A 20,609-nucleotide genomic window follows, 5' to 3' on the forward strand; every position below is an offset into this window, starting at 1 on the left:
AATATATACTTATGTTGCCCAGGGGATCAGGAAAAACATTGATAGACACATGTCCAGAGGCGGTTCCAGGAATTGACGTTAGAGGGGGGGAATTAGGGGAACAATCTTTTGACACTACCTTAGAACCAAAATTTAAATTATTTAAAACATTAAAATGTTGGCAGGGAGAGTTGGGGTATTTTCCCCTCCCCCTCCCTCCAAAAAAAAATCGAAATGGTGCATTTTGAGCGTAATTTAACTTTTTTTTCCTCCGATAATATCATAAAAGTTAACTTGGACGGTGGCGCCAGATGCCGCCCCCTGGATTTTATAGTGTTTTCCCTGTTTTGAGCTGCAAGACACGATACTATAAGTCAGGACCCCTTCAGTTGGCATGAAGTGTGTCCACCCGCCTTTGATCTTTGAGAGACAATGAGAGAAAAAGTATATACGATAAACAAATTGAAATTGTCATTCAAAACAAATATCGCAAAACATGTTTTCGATTAAAATATATATTACTATTAAGTAAAATATATTTAAACTTTAAAAAGGAAATAATCTTACTAGAAAATGTAAATTAATGATATATTTTTCATAAGGAGTACAAAAAGCACAATTATTCACGAGGCAAGAGTTTTGCATAATCTTGTTTCAGTGTGCGTCAGTAACATTGATGATTTGCGTCGCTAGATTTAAAATTTAATCACCCGTCGCTATTTTAAATGACATTTTACAATGACAATCAGACAATAATTGATATGAAATATGATGTTTTAGAATGTTCGAGACAGCCTCATAGGATTTAATTGCCGTAATTAGTATGGAAATGTTAAATATTAATTTTAATGTGTTTAACTATAAGCGTTAGACAAGGGCGTTCTACGTTCCATTTCGGTATATCCTCTTTCCTGATTTAGCGCATCTTTGATGGTTGTCGTGCCCCCCCGCACCCCACAAGCCCATCCGGTTTATTGACACCAAGAAGCCAATTGATTCGTTCGGAATGTATTTAACATGACGAAATTGCGCACTGACATGAGGCTTACAATATCCTTATACAGCATGGTAACTGACTTTGGGGTGATAGGATTTGTGGTAGAGCACAGGTGATAAGATCAGTGGTAACTGACTCTTAATGCAGTAGAGCTAATATGGTTAGTGGTAGATTAAGGATGATATGATCATTGGTAACTGACTCTGAATTGTGTAAAGGTATTATGATCAGTGGTAGAGTCCGGGTGATATGATCAGTGGTAACTGACTCTGAATACAGTACAGGTGATATGATCATTGATAAAATACGGGTGATATGATCAGTGGTAACTGAGTCTGAATATAGTACAGGTGATATGACTAGTGGTAATTGACTGTAAATACAGTACAGGTGGTATGATCAGTGGTAACTGACTCCAGCGGTAGAGTACGGGTGATATGACCAGTGAACTGACTCTGAATACAGTACAGGTAATATGATCAGTATGATCAGTGGAAGAGTGCGGGTGATATGATAAGTGGTAGAGTACAGGTGATATGACCAGTGGTAACTGACTCTGAATACAGTACAGGTGATATGATCAGTGATAGAGTTCGGGTTTCACTATTAGTGGTAACTGACTCCGAAAACAGTACAGTTGATATGATCAGTGGTATAGCAAGGACGACATGATCAGTGGTAACTGATTTTGTAGGTGATATGACCGTTGGATTGCTGAGTCTGAATAGAGTACGGGTTATAGGATCAGTGGATTGCTGAGACTGAGTAGAGTACGGGTTATAGGATCAGTGGATTGCTGAGACTGAGTAGAGTACGGGTTATAGGATCAGTGGATTGCTGAGTCTGAATAGAGTACGGGTTATAGGATCAGTGCATTGCTGAGTCTGAATAGAGTACGGGTAATAGGATCAGTGGATTGCTGAGTCTGAATAGAGTACGGGTTATAGGATCAGTGCATTGCTGAGTCTGAATAGAGTACGGGTTATAGGATCAGTGCATTGCTGAGACTGAGTAGAGTACGGGTAATATGATCAGTGGATTGCTGAGTCTGTATAGAGTACGGGTAATATGATCAGTGGATTGCTAAGTCTGAATAGAGTACGGATCGTATGATCAGTGGATTGCTGACTCTAAATAGAGTACGGGTCATAGGATCATGGGACTACTGAGTGTAACTAGGATACGGGTAATATGATCAGTGGATTGCTGAGTCTGAATAGGTTATATGATCAGCAATAGAGCAACCCATCGACCTTTTTTAAATCATTTGAATACAATGTACACTGGTCCTTTCCAACAGATTGGCTTCTCATTTTCACTGTCTCGATGTGTTTCCACGTTTACGATACCAGTGACAAGATGTTCAAGAGTCGAACTGAACGGTCATGTTGTACCACTATGGGGGAGCAGGGCTCCGCTAAAGAATGCGCTGCGCCCTTTAGTAATTGCGTCAAAATTTTTAAGTGTTTCTTAGATGTAGATGCATCTAAGCACTTCAGTTTAGAAAACACAAATTACTTTCGAAGATGCATCCGGGAAAACTGCTAAAAGCATAGAGCGAATAGGGAAAGGCAATTTTGATAACAAGTTTTTAAGCTCTTATGGTTATTTGAATTATAGTTTATTGCATGAAAATACATTTACACAATATACAATAAAACAACAACAGAGAAACAAAAACAGTGTAATTTAACATTGTTTACGTCAATATAATAATAGACATGTAAAGGATTTGGGCCACGAGTTACTTAATGGTTAAGGCGTTCATCTCGAATAATCAAGGTAATGACGTTCGTTGGGATGATGGTGGGTGTCTTAAACCGATGGCTGCTGCTGCTGCTGCTGCTGCTGCTGCTGCTGCTGCTGCTGCTGCTATTGCTGCTACTGCTGCTGCTGCTGCTTATGATGGTATCGATGATTAGGATAGACATGTTGATCACGACAAGAAGAATCAAAGGAAGGAACTACCGCACGAGGTGTGAATCACTCCAGACCAGAACTTCTTGATGTCATTAACGAATTGAAAGCATATGGATTTTGGACCATAGCAGAGCGTTTACCCCAACATTTTTTCACGGCCGTTCATTGATACCATAACACGCATCTCAAAGTATGTGTTGTCTTATATTTCTGTTTGCGTAAAAGTTTGGATCATTTTGGCATAACACAATACTACAAAATGTTTTAAATGTTGCTTTGTCCCTTGCAGCATCGCCCCTTTTTCTGGCGGACATAAAAATGTCATTATCTATTTGATAATTATGAAACAACGGTTACATGGCTACAGCTTTAGCTTAATCAAAGCGTGAATGCGCTGAAAGACCATCTGCAGGCAAATATGTGAGAGTTGCAAATTTTATTTGAACAATTGGAATGGGTGAAGGGCACATAGATAAAAGTGAAAACTGTGCTGAGGGTCAAGAGAGCTTGTGCCCAGATTGGGCGAGGAAACAGACATTTTTGTATATGTAAACGCCACTTGTTCACTTGTTAAACGTCATAACCCCCATCCCCATGTATTTCATGTTACAATGCACGCCCCTTTCAATCGTTTCTAAAGTTTTCTCGTTGCTTTGATTAGATATCATACTGTATGAAAGTATAATACATCATATATACCATTTCCTTTTATGAACATACACATTTTGTTTAAGAAAAATCATTTGTTTAATACCAACTCCTGACCAGCAATAATTCCCTTCAAAATGCACAGCTTATCACTTCAGTCGACGTATCCCCCATCCCCATGTACATGTATTTGAAGTTATAATGCATGCCCCTTTCAATCGTTTCTAAAGGGTTTTCGGTGCTTTGATTAGACATCATACGTTAGGCAAGTTTTATGAACATACACGTTTTAATTGTTTAGGGAAGATGATTTTATTTTACGAACAACTTAAGCATAATTCCTTTCAAAATGCAGAACTTATCAGATGGTCGTTTTTTCCGCGGTGAGGACAAACATTTGGTCAGTTAATGTATGTAGAAACTATGTTAAGAATATCGGTCAGTTGATGTATGTAGAAACTATGTTAAGAATATCGGTCAGTTGATGTATGTAGAAACTATGTTAAGAATATCGGTCAGTTAATGTATGTAGAAACTATGTTAAGAATATCGGTCAGTTAATGTATGTAGAAACTATGTTAAGAATATCGGTCAGTTGATGTATGTAGAAACTATGTTAAGAATATCGGTCAGTTAATGTATGTAGAAACTATGTTAAGAATATCGGTCAGTTGATGTATTTGAAACTATTTTTAGATTATCGGGACTTGTCTGTTCTAAGAATGAGAATATGATTGTGATTTTTAAAGTCTATTGATAAATTTAATGTTATTTATGTTTTATGTAAGTATCTGTGTAGAAATAGTACTAGTGCTGTTATGAATGCTACGTACTCTTTGGATGTTTTACAGGTTTAATCTGAACTACTTTGCTTCACCAAACGTGTGCATGACTCACTGTCGTATCAGGGCATGTGTGCTTATATAAATTGAAAGCCTAATGTCTAAAACTATGGCAAGAATACACCGGAACGAAGCTTTTATGCTAAAAAATAAAAACATCTCATTAGAAATATAAACGCCTAAAATCAAAGAATGAATAGTATCTTGTTATTGTGTAGCAGGTAAATTATAGTATTTGAAGCATTAGCAACACGAAACCTGAGATACAACTATTTTGACACTCAGACAATCATTTTTGTTTCTTATCTCATAAAAGTAAAATAATAAATGCAACATTACAAATAAGCGTGCTTCAGGGTCACGTTATGTTATAATAACAAACCTTGCAGGCGATGGGACACTTGCGGTCGGTAATAATTTCTGGAACATCATGGGCTAAACTCGAAGTGAATATCAGTATGTTACCTTCCTACCAGAGCCTCCTTTATTTTGATCCACATTAATCTGATAAATATAGCGATCTAAAAATAGTTATATTCTGCTAAAAATAAAACGCCGGGATACAGAATTACAGCGCGGAAATAGCCGAACAAGCAAAAACTCATACTCGGACTGTAATACAACCAATCTATTTTTATGGTTTCGACGTCCTTCTGCTAAACATAGAGCGCATTGAGACAAAACAATGGGTTATAACGACATGAATAGAAGTAGTTCTTTGGAGTTTGCGGTCTTAAGACTACCTGCGCGCATGCGCAGATAGTCTAAAAATGAAGATTGGGCGACCGATATGTTGACTTTTTAGACCAATTTGTTGTTTCGAATGGTATTGTTGTTTCGAGTTGTTAAGATCAATTTGCAGTTTTGAATTACCGAGTTGTTATGATCAATTTGTTGTTTCGAATGGTCGAGGTGTTAAGATCAATTTGCTGTTTCGAATGACCGAGTTGTTAAGATCAATTTGCAGTTTTGAATTACCGAGTTGTTAAAATCAATTTGCAGTTTTAAATTACCGAGTTGTTAAGATCAATTTGTTGTTTCGAATGGTCGAGGTGTTAAGATCAATTTGCAGTTTTGAATTACCGAGTTGTTAAGATCAATTTGTTGTTTCGAATGGTCGAGGTGTTAAGATCAATTTGCTGTTTCGAATGACCGAGTTGTTAAGATCAATTTGCTGTTTCGAATGACCGAGTTGTTAAGATCAATTTGCTGTTTCTTATGACCGAGTTGTTAAGATCAATTTGCTGTTTCGAATGACCGAGTTGTTAAGATCAATTTGCTGTTTCTTATGACCGAGTTGTTAAGATCAATTTGCTGTTTCGAATGGTCGAGTTGTTAAGACCAATTTGCTGTTTCGAATGGTCGAGTTGTTGAGATCAATTGGCTGTTTCGAATGGTCGAGTTGTTAAGATCAATTTGCTGTTTCGAATGGTCGAGTTGTTAAGATCAATTTGCTGTTTCGAATGACCGAGTTGTTAAGATCAATTTTCTGTTTCGAATGGTCGAGTTGTTAAGATCAGTTTGCTGTTTTTCATGTTAATGAGAAGTTGTAATGAGAAGTTCAGACTTGATAGACAGCCCCAAACTGTACAACTACGTGTATAAATCCCGTAAGCACTACGTTAAACGAACTGCATTGTCGAATTTCCTAATGACAAAGCCTATACGGTATAAAGTGTATATAACGTGTCTTTACAATGCTTACTATTTCCTGAAAGTTGGCGAAGAAGGCGGTGGTGTATACTTCCATATTGACAAAGTTAAAGGTAGGCGTTGTCCTCTTGACCGATCTGCATAAACTAATATAGAATTGAAACTTTATTGCGTAAAGTAGGCTCTACAAAGAGAATAAAACGGTGTTTGAAAAAGGAGAAAGTGCTTGATGGTACAAGCTGGTAAGCAAATGAAATGTGTTCGAACGATGGAATTTATAACGTTTAAGGTGCAGGTGGGGTTTGTATTTCAGCTGTTCCGCTCCTGCTGCAGATGGTTGTTACGCTGATCAAGGGGAGAAGAAGGCGATGGATGAAGACTTTGACAAACAATGTACACCATTACCATACCACAATACGCCGACAATTTATCATTGAAATAGGCATGCGGAATTTGGGTGGGGGGACCTTTGGACCAAGTATTTGGAATATCTTACGAATGATCTTTACAATTATATTTTATATTGTATTATATTTACAATTCTTATGAGGCACTTTCTAGTGCCCGAAGGTAATATAGTTTTGCTCTGAACCAATCGGCTGAAACCAGTGTGACATACAACTAGTGCCTGGAGGTAATATAGTTTTGCTCTTCGGCAGAAGCCAGTGTGACATACAACTTGTGCCTGGAGGTAATGTAGTTTTGCTCTTTGGCAGAAGCCAGTGTGACATACAACTTGTGCGGGAAGGTAATGTAGTTTTGCTTTAAACCTATTGACAGAAACCAGTATGACATCCCGCTAGTGCCTGCAGGTAATGTAGCTTTGGTCTGAACCAATCTGCAGAAACCAGTATGACATTCAACTAGTGCCTGGAGGTAATGTAGTTTTGCTGTGAACCAATCTGCCGAAACCAGTATGACATTCAACTAGTGCCTGGAGGTAATGTAGTTTTGCTGTGAACCAATCTGCAGAAACCAGTATGACATTCAACTAGTGCCTGGAGGTAATGTAGCTTTGCTCTGAACCAATCTGCAGAAACCAGTATGACATTCAACTAGTGCCTGGAGGTAATGTAGTTTTGCTGTGAACCAATCTGCAGAAACCAGTGTGACATTCAACTAGTGCCTGGAGGTAATGTAGTTTTGCTGTGAACCAATCTGCAGAAACCAGTGTGACATTCAACTAGTGCCTGGAGGTAATGTAGTTTTGCTGTGAACCAATCTGCAGAAACCAGTGTGACATTCAACTAGTGCCTGGAGGTAATGTAATTTTGCTCTGAACCAATCTGCCGAAACCAGTATGACATTCAACCAGTGCCTGGAGGAAATGTAGTCTTGCTCTGAACCAATCTGCCGAAACCAGTATGACATTCAACCAGTGCCTGGAGGTAATGTAGTTTTGTTCGGAACCCATTGGAACAAACCATTGTAATGTTCAACTGAAACTCCATTGCGAAACGAAGGTTCACAAAAAAGGTAAACCATTTCTTTTGAAGAAAGATCAAACGAGTTGATGGTACAAAATTTTATTTCTCAACAACTGTTTCTTGCATGGGATTGCATTTATGGTTCGCAAATGAAATATATCATACAAAAATGTAGGTGTACATCTTATACTGGCTTGTATCGAAATTATTTCAACAACATTTATAGTTCAAAGTTTTTTTTATTCCTTTAGTGTGATGTTGGTTTTATAATCATCGCAAACATGAATACAAGTTTGCTACCTAATTTAGGAATCTTTTTTAAGTTGGAACACATTTGTTAACACTATCTGCAGTCATTCTTGAGTTGTCAACGGTGATGTGCGCTTTCTAATTACAAAAACGGTGTCGTTTGGTCACTCGATCATTGTGTCATTAACAAGGTCATGTTATGTTTTGTTTGCTTCTCTGCATGGCCATTTGCTCAATTAAACTCTGCATTCGGAACTACTCGACCATTTGTCACCGAAAACAACCTCGAATGTATGTCGGTACATCAGCGGTAGTTCGTAAAAAAGTTTAAACAATAGTATTAATTAATTGTAGTGTTTTACGAGTATTTTGTATAACTAAGTTCAAAATGATTGCCAGTGAAGTGAATTATTGCATACATAATAAAGATACCCAAAGTCATTAAGGGTAACTGCCAAATTGAAATTACTACGCGATCTACTTTCAGCGTAGTTAATTGTAAAGATTTCTGACATTGTAAACCGTCCATATACATTCGATGTTGTTTTCGATGGAAAATGGCCGAGGAGTTCCGAATGTTAACTCTGCTAAGTACTTCTGCGTTCTTGGTAAATTATAAATATAATGTAGAATTTATGCCCGTGTACACGATCGATATTTTTCTCTTAGTCAAAGTTTGATTAAAAATCTTAACATAGTAATAAAACAGCCGACACTTCATTATTTCTCTACTGTACTGAGTGCAAGACTGACCGTTTTGTCCGGCAACTTAAAACATCAGGTTGCATGCAGAGTGAATGAATCTATCAGTTGAAACAATGATATACGTTATATTGATAAGAACCTTGGGAAAAGAAATAAAATAAATTTCAGTATTTCAAGTAATTTAGGTTTAAGATTACTTCTTAGACAATTGCAATGAAAATGAAATTAAACGGAGTCTTTAAATTTATATGTTGTGAAATCGAATGACCTTCATGAACCGTATACCAGTTTTTAATTAAAATCAAGGAAATGGTTGAAATGTGTTTTTTTTTAATACTGTTCGATGAATTTGTGTATTTTTTTTTTGAAATTGTGTTCTTGCCTGCTTTTTCCAACACTCCCAGTTCATTCCTTTGTTTTTAAATAACGAAAAAATTGACCAGTGAAAATAATACATAGACAAGCATAAACCTCCAGTAATTTACATAAATGTATTTGACAATACAATGTTCATATTGTCTTTTTTACACATGTTTCAGTAAGTGCTGAATCACTGTTGCGTCATTTCCGGTTCCTTTTCTCCCATGTCTTTTCTGGACGGAAGTGACATCAGAGTGCGGATGTAGGTACTTATCTCGTCCAAATCTAAGGCCCCATCCCCTGAAAATAAAAGAACAAATTGCTTATCCTTGTTTATACTTATATTCAGATAAGTAGATCGTATAAATGATGACGTGACTCACGGCCAAACGAAATAATTATCCTAATTTATTGGAAATTATATACGAGCAATTAAAGTGTTCAAAAACAAGCCATTCGGGAGCTTTTTTGACTGTCCGATAGAATAGAGTAGCATTTAAATGAAATAAACAAACGTAACATTGTCAGATAGTTTTAAACTATGTTTTTTTAATAAAAACAAAACACAAAAATGTACAATTAATGTTGAATGGCATTGGTCAAGATTGACGGTACAGCGAACAAATATACGTAAAACAAGGACTTGTTATATTTTTCTTGGCAATTGTTCTAAGGCAAGCCGAAGTGTGCGCATACTATGCTCAACAATTAAACGTCCGTTCGATAATGGGTAAAATACTATACTTCCGTTCCCTGAAAGCAGCAGGTTACAAGTTTGAGATGACTTAATTAAAAGCAACTTGTTATGACCTACATTATGTCTGTATTAAGTGAAGGGAGAGTACCCCTACATTGCCTATCGTTGTAACCTGACGCTCTAGAGACTGATAAACTACTAGCACTTGATAGAGTCATAACATGCTGACGTGTAAACGGAATGATCACGGGTATAAGCTGTCAAAACAGTCAAAAAGAAATACATCTAGATCTTATTACTAAATAGATGCTTTTTCATTGAAAGGTTCACACAGTGAGTACTTTAGTCGACATTCTCTTCAACACCTAGTGTGCATGAGCGGTATACTTTTGAAAAGCTATTCGACTACCATTGTGTATTTTAATTACCATTATTTTGAAAACATTTTGTTTGGGAATGGGGAGTTAAAACAAATAGTTCAACAGCATAGCTAAAGTCATTAACATCGATTTTTAGTTTAAATAAAGAACACGATCAACACAACCTTATACTTACAATATTGTTATATTGTTAATCAAATTAACACAGCATCAAATGGCACCACTAGTTGTGGCGTCGCCAATTGTGATGGTTAATGAAACTATTGAAGCCATTTTACGGGGGGACTAGAAGGCAAGTTAATCGGGATAACCATGTTACTATGGGTCACGCAGAAAATTCTTGCTTTTTTCATAAACATTTCTTTGAGAACTTTCTATTTGAATTAAATTATATAGATGGATTTTGCCCAGTAAAACAACCATGTTTGACTAATAATCCAAGGTTCGTGATCATCTTTAAAAGTATGGTTGAATAAGAAGTTCTTGCAGTATGTATCAGTTCACACAGCCACCATGTCCAAGCTTGAGTGGCGTCGATATAACTCTTCTTATACAAACTACACTCCAAGGAAGTTAACTTTGGGAATATGTATTACAGAGTTATGGTAATACAAATGGGTACAACTTTATTACCATTAACTAGTTTCAGATTTTCACTATCTTTAGACTATTCTACGACATGCTTGCTTGTTATGGGATGTTATAATACGTTTGATTTCACAGTGTGCACAAGTACCTTAAACCAATCTCTCAATTTTAATTCACTTTTTCCCAAATTTTTGTAACATTTTTTTATCGGGAGGCGAAAAAATGGTAAAAATGAGTGTCAAATGTATAATTTTTATGCAAACACAAAATCCATTGTCATCTATCGATGCTTCAATTTCCATTCTTTTAAATCCAAAAATGTTGGAGCTCTAATGACTTGTAATTTCCCCATTAGAAAACAAGATTTTATTTCAAGGGAGATAAGTAGGAAACACTATGTCACTGTTTTTGCGGAGCTTTAATTATTAGGTCGAAAACCTGAATGTTACACAAACCAAATAGTATTTTTCTCGTGCGATTTAATCATCAAACCGTCGCTTGGTATCACCTTGTTTTGGCTCACTGAACGAGGTGCTTGGGGGACTTCTTTTATTGGTTTTATACTCAGTTTGAACATATTTGATGAAGATATTTGTTTGAAATAACACCCGAGTGCTTTTTGTCTTTCCTAAGTTCGCAGCAATAAAACTTTGTCCCACATCTAAACTGCTCTAGCCCTCACAAAACACGTGATCTGGTGGGGAACAAGCGGAACATCAGCATACATATGACTAGTGCAAAACTGTATGAACTATTCTTATTCATTAAATATGCTGATCTTATATACGGATTGTTTGCCGAGTACAAGTGCTCGTTTAGAAGGACACGATTAATCGTGCACTAATCAAATGTTTACATAAACAGAGGAACAACAATTTTAAAAAAGTCAGTGATTATGTTTACACACATTATGTGAAAAATTTCGCAGCGGTAATCCAACAGAAATGCATAAATATAACAGTTCAAAGAAAATTGAATCTAGCATATACAGCGTCTGATTCAACGGCGTCACTTGTTTCATCGACGCCACATAAATTTTATCGCAACAAAATATCATTGACGTCGTTAATGTAAGATCAGGGTCCACTATTGCATCTTATTCTCGTTTTTTTGTTAACTACATAACTATTTGGCGGTATTTTTATTCTTGAACATGTATTTGATGACTAGCACTACACAAAGAATATCTTATACGAATCATTTGTGCTTCAATGCGGTTTCATGTGACTACCCGTATTTAAAGTCTTAACGAGCATGTAATCTACAATCTTTCAACTCGTTAGACCCGGATTATTTATTATTGCATTCCTTACGCAACCTTTTCATGTTGGTCAGAGTAACCAGACTTTGTTACGAGTGCATGTTGTACTTCACATTTTATCACCAGGTAAATTATTCAGACTAATTATGTTTCCTGCACACGCCTGAATGTTGTTCCCTCGCGATAAAACCACAAATAAAACTGTTGGTGATGCCATCTTTTGGTATAGGACTTACGCGTCCCAGGGGTATATTCGAAAGTACGGTTTCACGTAAAGGAACGAGTATCTTGTTGGTATCATTGCTGTCATTGAACAATGTCAAACCAAGTATGTGGATGTAGTCGTATGCTTTCTAAAAGATTTTTCATAATTACATGTTTTGTGTATTTCATATACTGATGAACGAAGTGATGTAGTCACAAAAGTTTTCTGGTAATATATATAGAAAAAACAATCATTTAAATTGTATCAATTTTGCTGAAATGTGTCAAACCTGATCTCGCATTATATATCGCAAAACTGTTTATGCAACGAATTCGAAGATATCTGAGTCTTAATGAATTTTTCATTGTTAAACCAGTCCCGATTTTAAAAAGAACCGCCTTAAAAATCGGAAGACCAAATTCCTTCAAACCTTCAGGCTATCTTTAATAGTTTATCTGACAAAAAGCCATCTGATTTTATCAGAAATAAAACAGTTTTCAACTTCTTATTTATATTGAACTTGCATTGAAATCAAAAACATTTTTTTGCAGAACAATTTCCAAAATATAATTGAATATTATTGAGCTATCATTTGAAAGATCTCATAATGCATAGAGAAAAAATGTGAATGTCCGAGTATGCATGCAACTTACTTTATGCTTCCCGGTGATAAACAAAGATTTATCAGTGAAATACAAATGTTGTTTAATTGTTTCAAACAGTGATCATAAATTTTGATACGTTTCACTGCTTTGAAATTTAAGCACGCACTAACTTCCAATCACATGCCTAGCCCTAGGACTAAATTTCAACGACGTCATTTTCGAAACGACGTTCCGTGCGTACATAATTTAGCGCGCATTTCTGTGGAACTATATAAACATTCAATTTATACGTTTAAGGCATTTAACATAAAGAAACTGTGTTTGTTTCAGTGAAGATCGCAATATATTTCACCTCATTAACACCATTAGTAGGCATTTGCATTTAGTGCTGACTCTGTGAAATAATGATACATTACGATCGAACACTGAAACAATCAATTAGCCTCTATATATTTCACCAAGTGAGCGACAAAAGCTATGTATGTTTGATACTCACTCGATTAGAGTTATTTGCGATCTTGCACTGAAACAAATAAGTGTTTGTTTTTCATCATATGCCTATAAATGATATGAAATGAACGTTAATTTTATTTTTTTTCTTCAAGAAAAGCAAGCCAATTTGTATGCGAATGTTACGTCGTTAAAATTGTGTGAGCCAAATGCGCACCGGAGTTTAAAATGGATGTCAGAGCGAGTTAAAATTTCACAACTGTTAACAACATCATATTGATAGTTTTACTTTTTGGGACAGTGAACTATTATTATTATTTCACTGACAAATTTTTACAATCCACCGGAAAGCATATTATAATTTTCCAAATTTTATCGAAAATAATCAATGTATAATAAAAGATTCTAAATGTGAAACGCATACTATATAATGTCGAAATGTCATCATAGATGCGAACCTCAGATGTTACAAGTCATTAAATAAGACCCATGTATACAACTGATATACTGATGTAATTAATTAAAACAATCGAGTCTTGTAGGTTATAGTACGAGGCAATAATTCCGACAGCCTCCCCCAGATAATAAATAATGTAACCCAAACGCTCAGATTCGTAAGATCTGCGTGCCTGGGGGCCGTATCTCCCCGATCACTACAGTACGAGGCTTTAATGCCAGGGAGTCGTAACTCCATATAAGGAAAGAAGGAGTTACGGCTGTCATGCGCTCATGTCTATACTACAGTAACGCGTCGTATCCCCGTGTTCACAAACACCACCGCAAATGACCAAGAGGAAATCAACCTGGCTTTTCATTTTAACCATTAGTTTTATTGACTCGTATTTGCTTTAAACATTAATGAGGTAAGGGTAGGTAAACGCGATGGCCTGTAGGAGTAAACGTCGGTACAACATTCCTTTTTTTCAACTTCGCTATTCAGAGCTTTCCTGCAATGGACGTGAAGTGTATTTAAAGGCGCACAATATAGGTCGATGCAAAAAATGTTGTTGTTATTTTTTTATGCATTATCATGCTTAACTCATTTAACATTGATACAAATAAAAATAAAATAAGCATAGGATTTAGGTACAGATAAAAAGTATAAGCCTTTATAAACGTTTTTTATTATTCACAGCTACATGGCCACACTATTCTCGTTCACCAGAATGATGATTCCATACGTACTGTTACATTTATCATTATCAAACCTCTGATGAATGAGAATAGACCGCACATTCTCTTATAAAAAGCTCCAAAACATCGCTAATATTTTTTATCTGTGCCTAAATCATATGATTTCATTTTTATTTTGATCATTCAATTCAAATGAGTTCAACACGATAATGCATTGAAATTAAAAATAAATAAAATTGCCTCAACCTATATTGTGCGCATTTAAAGTGACTCGCTCATGTTTTTGGACCAAAAAATAGTTTTCCCGGTAATGCATCTGAAAACACTTATTTTATCATTATTTTACTCGATTATATCGAAATTGCAGAAAAATATAGTTATAGCATAAAAAGGTATTTAGTTTTAGTTCGAACCCACGCCATTAAAGTCAAGAAAAAATTAGAAAACAGCCGGCTAGTCCACACGACCTCCGGGACTTTAACAAAAGTAGTGGATATGTTGACCTCTTAATGATACATTGATAACATCATGTGAAAATGTCAATCAACCAATCACGCAACAACACAGCCGTTATTAATTTTCAATCGCGTTACTAACGCTAATGAAAATTGTGGTCTTCAAGGACAATATTTGAGCAAATATCAACATTTGCTGAAGGGTTCCAACTTTTTGGTAGTTTTTTTAACAGTCCTTAAGAGTTGCCACACTTTATTATTTCGTAATTAAAAAAAGTGCATTTTACAAGCCATGAGCGAGTTACTTTTAGAGGGAAAGGTGCAAAACCGTATAATTTCAAAGGCGACAATGTTATAATGTCGTGACCGTCATAATACGGTTGAATACGGTTGTCTGAAAAACAAAGTTGTTAATGTAATTTATTTGCAATTAAATTGATTCATTATCAAACAAAACAAGAACAAAAACATGGATTTAATTCTCATGTGAGGAGTAGAACACGCATGTATTAATCAAAGCGTTACTAGGTTGACACGCCATGACCAACAATTACTAGAAATCAAACAGGTCGAATGAATGACTGTCGAGCATAAGGCGTTTTTTTTATATTAAGATGTTTATTAACTAACGAATTTTGAAGAGGTTATATGTATGACTTTGTACTAGTACGTGTCATAACCCTACACTTGGTATATAAGTTATATGTATGACTTTGTACAAACACGTGTCATAACCCTACAATTGGTATTTAAGTTATATGTATGACTTTGTACTAATACGTGTCATAACCCTACAATTGGTATATAAGTTATATGTATGACTTTGTACAAACACGTATCATAACCCTACACTTGGTAGAAGTAGCATGTATTACTTTGTGCTAATACGTGTCATAACCCTACACTTGGTAGAAGTAGCATGTATGACTTTGTGCTAACACGTGTCATAACCCTACACTTGGTAGAAGTAGCATGCATGACTTTGTGCTAATACGTGTCATAACCCTACACTTGGTAGAAGTAGCATGTATGACTGGTGCTAATACGTGTCATAACCCTACAATTGGTATTTAAGTTGTATGTATGACTTTGTACTAACACGTGTCATAACCCTACAATTGGTATTTAAGCTATATGTATGACTTTGTACTGATACGTGTCATAACCTTACAATTGGTATTTAAGTTATATGTATGACTGTGTACTAATACGTGTCATAACCCTACACTTGGTAGAAGTAGCATTTATGACTTGTGCTAATACCTGTCATAACCCTACACTTGGTAGAAGTAGCATGTATGACTTTGTGCTAATACGTGTCATAACCCTACAATTGGTATATAAGTTATATGTATGACTTTGTACTAACACGTGTCATAACCCTACACTTGGTAGAAGTAGCATGTATGACTTTGTGCTAATACGTGTCATAACCCTACACTTGGTAGAAGTAATATGTATGACTTTGTACTAACACGTGTCATAACCCTACACTTGGTAAAAGTAGCATGTATGACTTTGTGCTAATACGTGTCATAACCCTACACTTGGTAGAAGTAGCATGTATGACTTTGTGCTAATACGTGTCATAACCCTACAATTGGTATATAAGTTATATGTATGACTTTGTAAAAACACGTGTCATAACCCTACAATTGGTATTTAAGTTATATGTATGACTTTGTACTAACACGTGTCATAACCCTACAATTGGTATATAAGTTATATGTATGACTTTGTACTAACACGTGTCATAACCCTACAATTGGTATATAAGTTATATGTATGACTGTGTACTAATACGTGTCATAACCCTACACTTGGTAGAAGTAGCATGTATGACTTTGTGCTAATACGTGTCATAACCCTACAATTGGTATATAAGTTTTATGTATGACATTGTACAAACACGTGTCATAACCCTACACTTGGTAGAAGTAGCATGTATGACTTTGTGCTAATACGTGTCATAACCCTACAATTGGTAGAAGTAATATGTATGACTTTGTACTAATACGCGTCATAATTCTACACTGGGCAGAAGTAATATTTATGACTTTGTTCTTATACGTGCCATAACCATTACTTGCTATATAAGTTATATGTAAGAATTTGTACTAATACGTGTCATAACCATACACTTGGTAGAAGTAACATGTATGACTTTGTGCTAATACGTGTCATAACCCTACTCTTGGTAGAAGTAATATGTATGACTTTGTACTAATACGTGTCATAACCCTACACTTGGTAGAAGTAACATGTATGACTTTGAACTAATGTATTATAACCCTTCACTTGGTAGAAGTAACATGAATGACAATGTACTTATATGTGTCATAACCCTACACTTGGTAGAAGTAATATGTATGACTTTGTACTTATACGTGTCATAACCCTACACTTGGTAGAAGTAATATGTATGACTTTGTACTAATACGTGTCATAACCCTACACTTGGTAGAAGTAATATGTATGACTTTGTACTAATACGTGTCATAACCATACACTTGGTAGAAGTAATATGTATGACTTTGTACTTATACGTGTCATAACCCTACACTTGGTAGAAGTAATATGTATGACTTTGTACTAATACGTGTCATAACCCTACACTTGGTAGAAGTAATATGTATGACTTTGTACTAATACGTGTCATAACCATACACTTGGTAGAAGTAATATGTATGACTTTGTACTAATACGTGTCATAACCCTACACTTTGTAGAAGTAGCATGTAAAACTGTGTACTAATACGTGTCATAACCCTACACTTGGTAGAAGTAGCATGTATGACTTTGTGCTAATACGTGTCATAATCCTACTCTTGGTAGAAGGTATATGTGTGACTGTGTACTAATACGTGTCATAACCCTACACTTGGTAGAAGAAGCATGTATGACTTTGTGCTTATACGTGTCATAACCCTACACTTGGTAGAAAATGCATGTATGACTTTGTACTAATACGTGTCATAACCCTACACTTGGTAGAAGTAATATGTATGACTTTGTACTAACACGTGTCATAACCCTACACTTGGTAGAAGTAGCATGTATGACTTTGTGCTAATACGTGTCATAACCCTACACTTGGAATATAAGTTTTATGTATGACTTTGTACTGATACGTGTCATAACCCTACACTTGGTAGAAGTAATATGTATGACTGTGTATTAATACGTGTCATAACCCTACACTTGATAGAAGTAGCATGTATGACTTTGTGCTAATACGTTTCATAACCCTACAATTGGTAGAAGTAATATGTATGACTGTGTACTATTACGTGTCATAACCCTACACTTGGTAGAAGTAACATGTATGACTTTGTGCTAATACGTGTCATAACCCTACACTTGGTAGAAGTAGTATGTATGACTGTGTACTAATAAGTGTCATAACCCTACACTTGGTAGAAGTAGCATGTATGACTTTGTGCTAATACGTGTCATAACCCTACACTTGGTAGAAGTAATATGTATGACTGTGTACTAATACGTGTCATAACCCTACACTTGGTAGAAGTAGCATGTATGACTTTGTGCTAATACGTGTCATAACCCTACACTTGGTAGAAGTAATATGTATGACTGTGTACTAATACGTGTCATAACCCTACTCTTGGTAGAAGTAGCATGTATGACTTTGTGCTAATACGTGTCATAACCCTACACTTGGTAGAAGTAATATGTATGACTGTGTACTAATACGTGTCATAACCCTACACTTGGTAGAAGTAATATGTATGACTTTGTGCTAATACGTGTCATAACCCTACACTTGGTAGAAGTAATAAGTATGACTGTGTACTAATACGTGTCATAACCCTACTCTTGGTAGAAGTAGCATGTATGACTTTGTGCTTATACGTGTCATAACCCTACAATCGGTAGAAGTAATATGTTTTACTGTGTACTAATACGTGTCATAACCCTACTCTTGGTAGAAGTAGCATGTATGCCTTTGTGCTAATACGTGTCATAACCCTACACTTGGTAGAAGTAATATGTATGACTGTGTACTAATACGTGTCATAACTCTACACTTGGTAGAAGTAATATGTATGAATTTACACTAATACGTGTCATAACCCTACACTTAGTAGAAGTAGCATGTATGACTTTGTGCTAATACGTGTCATAACCCTACACTTGGTATATAAGTTTAATGTATGACTTTGTACTAATACGTGTCATAACCCTACACTTGATAGAAGTAATATGTATGACTGTGTACTAATACGTGTCATAACCCTACACTTGGTAGAAGTAGCATGTATGACTTTGTGCTAATACGTGTCATAACCCTACACTTGGTAGAAGTAGCATGTATGACTTTGTGCTAATACGTGTCATAACCCTACACTTGGTAGAAGTAATATGTATGACTGTGTACTAATACGTGTCATAACCCTACACTTGGTAGAAGTAATATGTATGACTGTGTACTAATACGTATCATAACCCTACACTTGGTAGAAGTAATATGTATAACTGTGTACTAATGTGTTAAAACCCTTCACTTGGTAGAAGAAGCATGTATGGCTTTGTGCTAATACGTGTCATTACCCTTTACTTGGTATATAAGTTTTATGTATGACTTTGTACTAATATATGTCATAATTCTACACTGGGCAGAAGTAATATGTATGACTTTGTACTTATACGTGTCATAACCATTCACTTGGTAGAAGTTATATGTATGACTTTGTACTAATACGTGTCATAACCCTACACTTGGTAGAAGTAGCATGTATGACTTTGTGCTAATACGTGCCATAGCCCTACACTTGGTAGAAGTAACATGTATGACATTGTGCTAATACGTGTCATAACCCTACACTTGGTAGAAGTAGCATGTATTACTTTGTGCTAATACGTGTCATAACCCTACACTTGGTAGAAGTAGCATGTATTACTTTGTGCTAATACGTGTCATAACCCTACACTTGGTAGAAGTAGCATGTATTACTTTGTGCTAATACGTGTCATAACCCTACACTTGGTAGAAGTAACATGTATGACTTTGTGCGTAAAAGTGTCATAACCCTACACTTGGTAGAAGTAGCATGTATGACTTTGTGCTAATACGTGTCATAACCCTGCACTTGGTAGAAGTAGTATGTATGACTTTGTGCTAATACGTGTCATAACCCTACACTTGGTAGAAGTAGCATGTATGACTTTGTGCTAATACGTGTCATAACCCTACACTTGGTATATAAGTTTTATGTATGACTTTGTACTTATACGTGTCATAACCCTACACTTGGTAAAAGTAACATGTATGACTTTGTGCTAATACGTGTCATAATCCTACTCTTGGTAGAAGTAATATGTTTGACTGTGTACTAATACGTGTCATAACCCAACACTTGGTAGAAGTAATATGTATGACTTTGTACTAATACGTGTCATAACCCTACACTTGGTATATAAGTTTTATGTATGACTTTGTACTAATACGTGTCATAACCCTACTCTTGGTAGAAGTAAGATGTATGACTTTGTGCTCATACGTGTCATAACCCTACACTTGGTATATAAGTTTTATGTATGACTTTGTACTAATACGTGTCATAACCCTACACTTGGTATATAAGTTTTATGTATGACTTTGTACTAATACGTGTCATAACCCTACTCTTGGTAGAAGTAATATGTATGACTTTGTGCTCATACGTGTCATAACCCTACACTTGGTATATAAGTTTTATGTATGACTTTGTACTAATACGTGTCATAACCCTACACTTGGTAGAAGTAATATTTATGACATTGTACTAATACGTGTCATAACCCTACACTTGGTAGAAGTAACATGTATGACTTTGTGCTAATACGTGTCATAACCCTACACTTGGTAGAAGTAATATGTATGACTTTGTACTAATACGTGTCATAACCCTACAATTGGTAGAAGTAGCATGTATGACTTTGTGCTAATACGTGACATAATTCTACACTTGGTAGAAGTAGCATGTATGACTTTGTGCTAATACGTGACATAATTCTACACTTGGTAGAAGTAGCATGTATGACTTTGTGCTA

General features: G+C 35.7%; 1 protein-coding gene across 1 annotated transcript in view; it reads right to left on the bottom strand.

The window, feature by feature from the left end:
• Nucleotides 1–7,549: 7,549 nt before the first annotated feature.
• The window catches only part of LOC128232200 (prothoracicostatic peptides-like), a 42,763-nt gene continuing 29,703 nt past the window's right edge, over nucleotides 7,550–20,609 (bottom strand). Inside the window, exon 3 of the mRNA XM_052945612.1 lies at nucleotides 7,550–9,080. Within this exon, the coding sequence (XP_052801572.1) occupies nucleotides 8,971–9,080 (110 nt within the window). The 3' untranslated portion in view covers nucleotides 7,550–8,970. The remainder of the gene's footprint in view (nucleotides 9,081–20,609) is intronic.

This window comes from Mya arenaria, chromosome 4, assembly GCF_026914265.1.
Source record: "Mya arenaria isolate MELC-2E11 chromosome 4, ASM2691426v1".
NCBI lineage: Eukaryota > Metazoa > Mollusca > Bivalvia > Myida > Myidae > Mya > Mya arenaria.